Here is a 12,752-nt window from a genome sequence, read left to right on the forward strand (position 1 = left end):
TGGGGATACACTGCGACTGGGATTTCTGTTGTGATGTAGAAATCACAGCTTTTTCACAGAATATTCCGTAAATCTCTCTGCTCACCCAACAGAATTTGGCAAAATATTGTCCCAGGCCTCACAGGGCTGGTGATGGTGTATATTTTATGATTTTATTTTATGCACCAGTGTGCAGCAGTGGCAGCTGCTGTGTTTTCCCTTAAGAAGGATCAATTAGGGTATTGAGGTTCAGTATGAACTAAACTCAAAGTACCAAGGCTGCATCCAGGCTTTGATGTTTTTCTTTGCAGTGCAAGTACCTATATTAGCTCTGCATTTTGACTGATTTTGTTTGCTCCCTGTTGCTGTGTGTATGTAACAGGTCTTTTCCCAGGTCACAGCAAGCCACGAACTGCTGTAGTGATACACCAGTGGGATGTAGGGGTATGCTGGGCAGGCCTGCAATCAAACACAGTAACTGCTCTTGGGTGCTGACTCCTTACTGCTCTGTCGCTGTGCCGTATGACGCCCTACACTCGTTTGCTCCTGAATTAGCTATGATACGTAACAAACAGCATACTATAGGATTTAGTGCCCCCGACAATTCCCTGGAACGCAAGCCCCGAGCACAGCTTGGCGCCCCTGGGTGCCCGAGCACAGCGCTGCGGGCTCCGCGGCCGGCAGGTGCCTGTGGCGGTTGCGTCGGAAGCAGCAGTGCCGCTGTGACGGCCCTCGGCGGGCGGCTACGGCCGTGCTCCGCAGCTCCCGGGCGCCGCGGGTGCCCGCGTGTGCGGGAGGCGGGCGGCAGGGACGCAGGGAGGCAGCGGCGTGCCCGCTCTTGCCGCCGCCGGCGGAGGCGGGACTGGCCGGGCGGGGGCTCGGCGGGGAAGGGGCCGGGGCGCGGCGGGAGCCCCATTGGCTCTCCCCGGCGGCACATGTCGCTGGCCCCTCTATAAAGGCAGCCGCGGTCCCGTTGCAGCGCGTCCGTCTGCTTCCGCGCTTCGCCAGGGACACCGCCAGCCTCCGCGCCGCCGCCATGGCCATCGATGCGTTTTTAGGCAAATGGTGCCTCGTCTCCAGCGAGGGCTTCGAGGAGTATATGAAGGAGCTGGGTAAGGAGCCGGCGGGAGGGAAAGATGCCGGCCCCGGCCGCCCCGCGGACCGGCTGCCGCCGCCGGCCGCCGAGGCTCTGTCCAAGGTCCGCAGCGGCCGCGGCCCCGGAGCTGGGCCCCACGGGCGGCAGGCGGCTGGCGGGGGTGATGCTGGGATGCGACACTGGCGGCTCCGCGCCCTCCCGGAGCCGGGCAGGGAGCGCGGGCCGGAGCAGACCCTTCCTCCCTCCGCGCCCTAAAGATGTCGGCAGCCCTTTTTGCACCGTAATTGCCGGGAGGCAGGTGCCGGTGCCGAACAAGCACGTTGCCGCCGCCCCTTGCTGGGCCTTCCCTGCAGCCCGGCAGCCCCCTCCCGTCGGCAGCACTCCGGGTCATCAGCCGGGGCGATCGCGCCGGTTTGCTGCTCCTTCCCGGTAATGCTTCGGTGCGGTGCGGCGGGGCCGGCCCTGTCGGGGGAGGTGAGGAGGGGCCGCGGGCCAGCGCTGCTGCTGGGGCCGGGAGCGGCTCACCCCGCCCGTGTGGCCGCAGACAGACCTGCCGAGCAGGGCGGCTCTCCCGTGAAGTCACCTTGGGTGACTCCTCACGGAAGAGCCAAACTGGATCAACTGCCCACGAGTAACCGCCAGCTGGCTGCGCTGCTCCTCCTGGCAGCACCCGTGTCTCAGGGGTACTCCTGGGTTGTTATCCTAGCTTCCAGGTTGTGCTACGTTTTGTAATGCAAAGCCATGGTGTCGAGCAGACCTAACATGAGGAGCCTCCTCTGCAAGTTCTGGTTTGCCATTTCCCTGGGAGCATCCTGGCCAAGAGGTGACAGGCACCTTGTGGTGTCTGTAGCCCAGGAGCTACACAGACAGAATTCTTTTCCACAATGTATGTGCCGAAAGCTAGGATATTTTCTCAAGACTGGTGACAGACGTGACCTTGAATTCCTTTGGAGGAAGGAGAGGAAGGGACTTAGATCTTCTCTCTTTATGTAAAATACAAAAGGCATTGCTGCATTTACACTCTGTGGACAGTGGTGGCTGTAGTTGTGTTTTGTGATGGGCCTGTCAATATGCGATAGCTGTGATGTGAGAAAGCCTTGTGGACTGAGCCATTTGAAGATTTCGGAGGAAATTCAAGAACTTGAAGCTCAGCTCAGTTCAACCACGGATTAAGTGGCAACTTCAAAGCAGAAACTAAGGGCAGAGCACCTCCCATGTGTAGGCAGTGACTGAGTGTTGTTTGTTTTCAGATTGCAGTCTTAAAACAGTCACTTTACCTTTTTACAATTGCAATATAGGCAATTAAATTTATTCCAAGTCCCGCTTTAGGAGACAGACCTTTACTGGATTTCACCCTGGCTGGCCACTTAGGAAACCCTCTGCCTTTGATCCTGGTGATTGATGCACCATAACTAAGATTCTGCAGATTGTGCTTAGTCTGTATAAAAGAACATTTAAGGAGAAAGAAGTTTGAATTTCACTCCTTGCCATATGGAAGACATATGTGGCTCATCTCAGTCTAGCTGGATCTCAAGGTGTAGTTGATCGGATAACTCCCTGATTACTCTAGACTGGATGACAGTGAAGGGGTGGCTGTGGGGATCACTGTGATGATCATTTCCAATTTGGCCAGAAAAGCTGGACTTAGGAGGACTGGTTTTGGCTCTGCAGGCTCAAGCGTAAGGCTCAGTCCTGGAGTCTGAGTTGAGTCTGGTGAAGCAGTGGCTGGCTGGGAAGTACTTTTTTATTTCTAACTGCCAAGGAAACTGTAGTCTTTGCTTTGTGGACTCAGCCCTCACCCAAGTGTCCTGTACGCCCCAGGGAGTGCTGTGCTGTTACATGGCAACACTTCCCAGCTGCACCAGCTGCAGAGCCCAGACACTCACTCACTTGGTAGCACTTTCTGTTCCATTTGATTGCTTACTGATTCTTGGTCCAGATCTTCACTTTCCATTTTGATGGATTTATGTTTGTTGCCTGACTACCCTCTTATTTGTAATTCCATCCTTCAGATCAAAAAACCCTCAAGCAAATCCCCCACACAGTTCACACAGGGGATGAGGCAGGGTGAATCATTTTGGCTGAGGAGTTTTAAGGGCTGCTGTCTCCAGATGATCAATTTTCAGTCATTCACATTTCTCTCATGGTCCTTTTTCTTTTGTGTGTGTAAGCAATATTTTGCACGATAGTGGTTTTCTAATTCACAAGTTCATACATTGGATACTGGATGTAGAAGAATAAATTTTATCAGAAATTGCATGTTTGCATTTGCTGCAGAGCAGTGGAAGAGTATTTCTTAGGTAAATTGAAGTAAATATGCAGGTGGATTAATATGTTGTTTGAAAAACATCTGTAGAATTTTCAAAGTGTTTAGAACTTGAAAGGAATAATTTGTATTAGTTTAAGCTTTTGTGTTTGTTTTCCTGGTTATTGCTTATTTATGTTTGTAAAAACTCAGTGTTGAGTTCTGGGACATCTGTGAGTCCTCTAGAGGGCAAAACAGATTTAACTTCAGCTCTCTGAGGAAGCAAAGGACTAACATTGCAAATAAGCTTTTTTCCTTCCTCAGCAGTGGATAATTTAAAACATCCTCTTTCTTTGTGGCTCTTGAGCTTTGATTCTTAAGTGTACTTAAGTGCCTAATTAAATGGGAATTAGGTATCTGAATTCCTGTGTGGCCCTAAGCCTTAGGGTTTAACTGACTTTGTGACACTCTGTGCCTCTCGCCTTGCAGGTGTGGGTATGGCCATGAGGAAAATGGGAAGCATGGCCAAACCAGATGTTTACATTATTAAGGATGGGGACACAATCACTGTAAAAACAGAAAGTACCTTCAAAACTTCACAGTTCAGCTTCAAGCTTGGTGAGAAATTCGAGGAAAACACATTAGATGGCAGGAAAACTCAGGTCAGTATACTAGACTTTCTATCGAAAACCGCAATTCTTTGGGTGTTCTACAGATGGAGATGCTATTTAAAAGTTAGTTTTGATATCCACACTAGCAATGCTTCATTTGGTGAACAGCTGGCTCTGTCTCATTGAAATAAATTCTTTTTTTGTGTGTGTATGTATACGTTAAGCAACTTCCAAAGAGGGAAAATGCTGAAACCAATAATGTCTTGTGTATTTCGTTGTCTTCAATCTGTAGCAGAAGTATTGTGTTAGTAAAACTAACAGAGCTCTAAATCCCTGTTAAAGCCAAATGCCATTTCATCTGAAGCCTATGGAAAAAATCCTATTGAAGTTTAATCAGAGGCAATTCAGGCCTTGGGTTAACCTTTCAGCTCGGTCTCATATTTGCATCACAAGAGAGCCTGGCACAGTGTGCAGTGGGATAACAGACACACAAGGCACACATGTGAATCACAGCCCCTAATCTCCAGTTTTAGAAGGCAAAGAGCTTCTTCCTGCACCAAGTAGGGAGAATATTCATCCAAAAGGAGGTTAAATGCAAAGGAGCCCTCAAATTCATCTCTCTCATTTCCTTTTGTAAGTGCTCTCTGTGTACCACCCCACTCCCTCCAGTCACACACTGGCAATTCATCTATTAGAGCAAGATCAGATAAACCTTACACAAAAGCTGAAAGCACATGTACAAAGAGATGAACAGAGAGCATAGTCTGCTCCTGTTAATTGGAATTGTGCATGCTGTCAAAAGGTCTGTCTGATGCAGGAATGTGTCAGAGCAGTGAGTGAACAAGCAGTGAGCTACTGTAAAAAGAGGATCAATAAAGACCATATCCTGCCTTTGTAGATGTAAATGGCAAAGTTACTATTGAGTGAGCTGGGGTGGGATTTCTTCCTTTGGAATAAGGTGTTGGAAAGCCTCAATCTCAGTCTAATGTCATGCATAAGGTATTGATGTTTGTGTTCTTTTTTCAGACCCTTGTCAGCTTAAAAGATGATGGGTCAATGATTCAGGAGCAGGAATGGGATGGCAAGAAGACCATAATAACACGGAAATTAGTGGATGGACAGTTGGTGGTGGTGAGTTCAGTTCCACTTTCTGATCCCGAAGTGCTCTGGCCACAGGCCTAAAAGTGACTGTAAAAGATCTTTTTCCTTCTAGTCTCTCCTGAACCAAATTAATAAATCCATCTCTTTATCTTCTAGGAATGTGATATGAATGGTGTGAAGTGTGTTAGAGTCTACCAGAAAGCATGAGAACATCTTCATGTTCGTGAGACCTTGCTACAAACAACTCGGTTCAGTGGACAGAGCTCCTTTACACTCGTATTTTCCTGCTCCCTGTTTTCTAGTATTTCAGTGGACTGAGTACTGAGTGCAATCCTTTTTAAAAGCCGTGGTGTAACTATTATGTAACTATTCTGAACTTGTGAGGCTATTAAATAAAACTGTCAAATGTATGAAGTGGAAATGTTGTTACTATAGTGGAATTTTAAAGTGTGGGTTTGTCAAAACTCAGTTTGGTTTTAGGCTCTACAACAAACTGACTTCAGTTCAAGATAATGCTATATATGGCAACCAACAGTTAAAAGCAAGCTGTATTTTGACCAGTAGCCTTAATTACTAAAGTAGTAAAATCTGAAACAGAAAAAAAGCATTCAGAATTTAAGCTCTAGAGTTGTTTCTTATTTCCGTGTTAAAAAGTAAATAGAATTGGGTGGGTATAAATAAGAGAGATGAGCTTTGGCGTATAAGCAGGGGAATGTATTTTCAGTGGTTAGTTTGTTTTTTCATGTTTTAAATCCACAAATTTCTTATCTGAAAAAATATATACTGCCAATGGACATGATAAACTTAAGCAAACACATACATGGTTTACTGAAAGGAAGCCTTATTTTGAGAAGACTCTTTGTTTTCCTAGCAAAATTCTTATTTCCACTCTAGTAACATTCTAAGAATTCTTAACTGAAATCTACTGAAATACTGCCTAAAACTTAAAGCCTCATTTTATTTTTATTCTATTTTTTTTAACTGGCTTGAAACACCTAGCAATGGAGTTTATATGCTTTGAAGTGCCATAATAAATAATCAGAAATATCAGTGTCTTGAGTATTACATTTATATTGGTTGGGAAACGGAGCCTATGAGGGTAGTATTCTGCCAAAGAGATGTCAGATCAGACACAATTAAAAAGGTTTAGGTGAATTTCTGCCACACCAGACAGACATGTCCTAAAAGTGAAACTATTTGGTGACAGGGATGGGGAGTTTTCTATCAGATTCAGAAGCCTGGGGAACCATGCAATCGCACACTTCTAGTCTGCAGCATCAGCCATTGCAGAATCTGTTGCTCCTTCAACCCTAGTACTATTTTAGTTGCTCACTGCATGTATCATATTACTCAGCTTACCTGAATAGCGGAAAAGTCTGCTCTTTTATGTTCATGGGAAATTATTTTCCCCATAATTTTGGACCATTTATCCTTTTCATAATTTCCTGACTATTTATGAATGATCCCCTTTACCTATGTCATCTGAAAGAATTTGTAGATCGAGTGTGTTTCTTGCTTGCTTTTCTTTTTTTCATGATCAGCATAAGAGTAAATATTTTTCCTGCTCCCCTAATGTCTCCTTTTCTAGTTGGCCTATGTTTGTATCACCTTTGTTTATTACTCTTCCTGGCTTTAATGTGAACCCTGAAGATCTATGCTGTATTCTTACACAGTACATTAGAAACAGATTTTTTCGTTATTAGGGGAAGGAATCTCTCCAAAGAAACAGAAAACTTACTGATCTGATGATGAACCTGTTAGATTTATAATCAGAAATACACTAAATAGTAGTAGGAGAATGGGTGCAGCAATCCATGGTGTGGTATGAAAATCCTGCCTCCCTTCCAAAAGAGTGGTCTATCACTTACCTCTGCTTGTTTACTTTTCTGATACTAGGTAGTGTTAATTGTTTATATTTCATTTGAATAGAAAAAGCTTCCAATGTCTTTTGTAGGACATCCGTTTTCATTACAATGAGATCACTTCTTGTAAAACAAAAGGTAGAAGAGTATCTTTTTAGAGCAATTTCCTTTGGAAAAGAAGCTTATAAATTCTGTGTTTCTGTGCCTGTGCTCTCTAATTTCAGCTGCATGTGAAGTAGAGGCTAGAGGTCCCAGAGATAATTTTTCTTCCACAAATGTCATGAAAATAAGTGGCTTGATGAATGAGATAGACCATTAAAGTGCCTTGATGATGGAAAGACTGCACATGGAAGTGACATTGTTTAACATTAAATAGAAGAAAAACATTATAAACCCTCTTGGCACACATAAGAAGTTATCTTAAACACAGGAGCTGACCAATGGTAAAACACACATCAACAGGAAACTGGAATTCTTTAGAGTTAATTCTTCAGAACTACTTAGGCTCACATATTTACTTGCTTTATTTTGATGTTAGCTTCAGCCTATGTTGCTGGTAACTTCAATGTACGTGTACTGTGATGCAGAACAACCATATATACAACCTGTTAGTGTTGGATTACACCGTACACTTAAAATTGTTTTGTAGTACTGCAAGCCAAGATTTATTACGCTCAAGACTCAAAAATATAGCTCATTTCCAAATTCCTTCTATCTGTTATTATACAAGCCAACATTTTTACTCTTCATGAAGTGTGTGTACACAGTGTTCTCATCGGTGTAAAATAATCAATTGCCCTGAGAATTGAGTAACTCTGTGTAGTTCACTATAACACATAAGACTGTGGAAAATCAGACTTTTGAGAACAACTGAAAAAGAAGAAATTATGCGTTATCCAGTCAGGACTGCTTTATAATGCTACAGAATTGTGAAATAAGGAGAGAAGCTTTGTTGTGACATTTTAGTGCATGTTTTTTGAGGGCTAAAAGTAACATGTTCAGCAAACTAAAGCTGCAAGTAAAACTTGCTCGAAGAGAAGCAGTTTCCATATCCACTCCAACACATGCTCATTTAAAGTTATGAGCACTGCACTATTTATATCTTATTACATCCCACTGTCCTCTCAAAGTGACGTAGTTCTGCTGTTGCCATAGAAGGGGTTTTGTTGTTTTCTGGGGGGTTTGGGAGGTGGGGATGTTTGAGGGGGTGGGAGGGGGTTTTTTTGATGGTGATTTTTTTTTCTGTAAAGGAATAGAAAATCAAGTTTTTTAGCAATTTATATCTGATATTGCACCACATGAGGGAAAACTCTTGTCTGAGCTTTCCAAGAACAGTAATAAAAAGGCACTGTGCTTTGGGAAGAGCGTGCTGGCTCTATACAATGCTCAGACTATCAAAGATTTTCCTGTTATGGTTTGGTTATATGATTTATTTCAAATTTGTTGTCCTACTCTGCCCGCACTCTCTGCAGTTGATACTGATCTTTCCTCTTCCTCTCCCCCCCATACATCACGTGTGCTCTTCAGATCAAAGATTTTTAAAAAGCAAAGACAGTGATGGGGAATCTCTGTTTTCTGAGGTTATTGTCCCACTGTTAGCTGTCAGCTGTCCTATAAAAAAGCATCAGTTATTTCTTCACGTGTGGAGGTCAAGTTTAGTTTCGCTCTGCCAATGGCTACTTGGACAATATTACCTCAAACATCAAAAAAGAAAATGAATAATTCAATAGGATAAAACCTAAAAATCCGGGATTGTTGATTCTAGTGAGTGTAAACAGTAAGCAACTTTTATCTATTTCTATATAATATTGTGTCCAATATATTGTTTTGTTCATAAAGCAGTCCATTCAAAGTAACTCTTATTAAAGTCAGGTGCTGTAAATAAGTCCTCTGTAAGTATTTTTTCAGGGCCTCCATAGAACTTCCCTTGATCCCTGACTGGGAGCCCAGGGGCCCCACTTCAGCTCAGCCTGGGGTGTCAGTCCATGCCTGAGCTAGTTGTCAGAGAGTCAGTCTGCAGTTCAAGTAACTGCAGATTTTACTCAAAAATGCATGCATTAAACTAATTTCTAAGAAGGAATTGCCATAGGAAGGGCTGGTATTCTACTTAAAATTGTTTTATAAAAATAAAAGCAGTAATGCAGGCCAGCTCCAATCAGGCCTTTGATGGTGACTCCTTCCCTGTCTGAGAATGCGCAATGAATGGATTAGAAACCCTTTGCACTATGTTGATTATTTGTGCTTGTAGGGAAAAAAAAAATCCCACACAATGTGATAGTGGGTGGGAGCAATTTAATGTATATTAATTGTTCTTTGATGCCCCAATTCAGTCCCATTGTTTAACCCTGGGAGGATTTAGCACTGTTTTCATAGGTTTTGGACACAATCCAGCATCTGTGTAAACACATTTTTGTCCCATGGTTCTCCTTCCAGCTTTGGCTTTTTGGTCCTTGTACATCAAATTAAGTTTTTGTGGACGCTTCCTAGAATGGTTTTACTTCACGCTATTATTTCAGAGGAAAGAGAATTAGAGATCCCACTCCCAAGAGTGAATTTGTCTTCCTTTCCAGACAAAATGTTTTCAAAATCTACTCCCTCTACCAGATGGTCTTAATTATATTCTGGAGATACTTAGAGGTGAAGTCCATTATAGCTGCAGAAGAAATGTAAAGTTTCAGTGATAAGTGCATTCTAGAATCAGTTTCAAATAATGTCCTGCAAAAATTTATTGAATCCCAAATATTATTGTTGTTATTATAAATAACACTTTTGTCATTAATCACAGATGTACATTCTGCAAGTGCCATCAGAAGGCAAATATCCCACTCTGAGGACCATACATACCACTAGTTCCACTGGGAATTCTTGCTTGAAAGCATGAGTGTACCTTCAGAAAAAGTATCAGCTAAGTGTGCAGTTCAGCTCACTGTGCAGTGCAAGTGCCCAATAGAACAATCAAGGGTCTGAGTGTAGTTTTCAGGCTGGGCTGGTGGTGCATCTCTGCCACACACCCCAGGGGCATTCTTGCTCTGTGACTTGATGTCTTCTGGGGCCATCCTGTGTGGTGAACAGCAAATTGGAAATCAGAAAGAACAAGGTAGCCTGCAGCTCTTAATCTCAACAGCAACCTTGAACTGAAAACGGAGTCCGTGACAGGGAAGTTCTGGAAAATCCTGAAGTACAAGGGCTCTTTGGGTAGATGGAAAATTGAGCTGAAGGCAGCTCAGACTCACTTTTTGCTCTAGAAATTATGGCCAGGCCTTGTTATGGCTTTGCAGTTTAATTCTATAAGAAGCCACTTATAATTCTGTAAGTGAAGCAGACGAGTAGGAATTATTTCTATTTATTTTGATGCAGAGTGTATGCAAGGCAAAATATCATTAATGCTTTCCTTTTCCAAAATGTCTAAAGCAGTAACTGATACTAGGATTTGCTCCGAGTGCTTTCTACTGTCTCATCTCCACTCGTTTTCCTAAACCACTCTTCTTGGTACAGATTTAATTGCATACAAATAAAGTTCAGAAAATGGGATGATTTTATTCTTCTACATTTATATTTTTCTCTTGGTGAGATGCAGAATGAAAATGCAAGCTGCATATCTTTACTGGGGCATTGTTCGAATAGTCTCTTGGATTCAAATTCTGGGTGTCCAGCTGATGTGATTACTAGAATAGGCATCAAGAAAGATAATAATAAATGTAGAGAAAACCAAGTGCACAGCTTTTCCCTCTAAGTACCTGCCATATTATCCATGGCTGCCACCTTGAAAGTCCTTTCAGTCAAGTGTTGAAATGGTTTTAAGGAGACTTTTCTCCAGTATTTAGTCAGTATAGTCCTGACCTAGGAAAGTAGGTAGATAGATATGTGTTTTCCCAAAAAGCAATTTTCTGCTAAATTGAGCTTTTAAAGTAGTGACAGTGTTGTTAGTTTCTGAATGTGATGTATGATAATCAAAGTAAACAATTTAATCTGAAAAAAATCTGATTCCTTTATTAATCTGTCAGATAGAACTCTACAGACCTAGAAAAAGTTTGATCATATCTGTGTGGAACTGTAATTCTAGTTTCAAGTTAGAACCTGAAAATCTGTAGCTCAATTTTCTCTGGGTTCTGTCTTGTTTCTATCTTAATTTACAGGGTTCTAAGGCTTTCCCTCATAATTAAGATTTTTCCTCCAGGAAGTTACTCACATCTGTCATAGATACATTGATTTGGGAAGTTACTCAATGATATCCTTCCCTTGTGGGCAATGTTTAAGACAGTCCATAGAAGTTTCTCCGTATGTCCAAAATAGAAGTCTGAAAAGAACCCAGAGGTTTTTCTCTGTTAAAGAAAACACAAATTTGAAACATGACCTGTCCTTGGAAAATAAAGTGTACCAAACCCTTCGGAATATTTTAAAAAAATTTAGATAAAACTCTGCAAAATCAAATGATCAGCCATAGCTCTAATTCATGTAGATAGTGACTGACTTGGGACTGCCTGGATATTTGTGGGTAAAAGCACAGTTTGTGTGAGACATTGTCCAGATGTCTACTGGCATTTCCCCTTTTCCCAGCTGATAATTCTTTTTGTCAATTGTGTCTTTGTTTCACTGTGATCAACTATTTTCTTACAGATAAAATGCAAATTTTTGCTCCATTTAGTCAGATTTCTCTGCTATTGTACTTACGGATTTAAATTTTGAGGGACACTTGGCACTTCTTAATTTTTTCTATGGATTTTACTAGAGAACTGCAGCTTTGAGGCTGAAGCATACTGAGCTGGAGTTCTGAGCTAGATTCTTGCTAAGATCAAGAGCTAAGCACGTTTACTATAGAGGCACTGATGACATTTTATGAAGTGACAGCCTTGCATTACTTCAGTAAGATTGGATTAGGCTTTAGTAACTGAAAGCTAATATTAGAGTTCAAGAATAAATGATTAATTTTAAGACATGTCACTGACTCTTTAAAATGAGATTATAAAATTTTCCTTCTTGATGTTTCTAGTACTTACGATGATAATAGAGTTCACTGGGAACACAATATGAGCAGCAAGTAAAGTTTGATAGATTCATATATTCACTTATTATGAAAGGGTGATGAGGCTAATACAACAGAAAGATCACTGTTGCTGATATGGTTTTATTATGATCTCATTGTCTTATTCTTGGAATAAAACCTAAGAGTAATGTGTGGAATTGAGGGGGCAATGAAATATATTGTATTATCTTGGTGTTGTTCTTATTTAATTATACTATCATAGCAAAAACATTTCCCTAACATGGTTTATTTGCCTCGAATAGCAACAACAGATTTTAGTAGGAAAAATAATCAGTTGCATCTTACAATAACATTTCACTGTTAACTTCAGTAATGTTATGATGATATAAAATCAAAGAAAATAGCATTTAGGATCCAATGTCTGTTGCTTTTTCTTTTTTTTTTTTTTTAGTTTAATGCTTATTGGGACATCTTTTGAAGAAAATACCAATAAAACATGTTGTACAATATTGTCAGTCATGCCTATACAGTTATTTCATATTGCCAAAAAGGAGTCTGTAATTAATTTTTTACTACCATGCACAATAGGGTGTTGTCCTTGCAAGTCTTAAAATTAATTTAACGTAGTAAAATGCCAGCTACTTAGTAAGCAGAGCAACTTTCTTTACATATGATGTTGCATATAGTTACATCAGAGAGAAAAAGGAAAAGATGATGCTATTTTGCTACTGCAAGTCCAGTGGATCCAACACAAATCTGGAAAAGCCAGATTATTTTTTTAATAGTTCTCACATTACCAGAAACATTATGAATTGTTTTATAAGAGATAATGCCCAGGACTTCACCTGTTCCTTTTGAAAGATGCCTTGGATGT

The 12,752-nt window shown here is 41.6% G+C and overlaps 1 protein-coding gene across 1 annotated transcript; it reads left to right on the top strand.

The window, feature by feature from the left end:
- The first annotated feature begins 940 nt into the window (after positions 1-940).
- On the top strand, positions 941-6,082 carry LOC136008774 (fatty acid-binding protein 5). Its single transcript, XM_065668505.1, has 4 exons — positions 941-1,091; positions 3,810-3,982; positions 4,958-5,062; positions 5,189-6,082. Exons 1-4 carry the CDS (start codon positions 1,016-1,018, stop codon positions 5,237-5,239), a joined length of 405 nt encoding a protein of 134 aa, XP_065524577.1. The 5' UTR covers positions 941-1,015; the 3' UTR covers positions 5,240-6,082.
- The last annotated feature ends 6,670 nt before the right edge of the window (positions 6,083-12,752 follow it).

Source organism: Lathamus discolor, chromosome 2 (genome assembly GCF_037157495.1).
Source record: "Lathamus discolor isolate bLatDis1 chromosome 2, bLatDis1.hap1, whole genome shotgun sequence".
Lineage (NCBI taxonomy): Eukaryota > Metazoa > Chordata > Aves > Psittaciformes > Psittacidae > Lathamus > Lathamus discolor.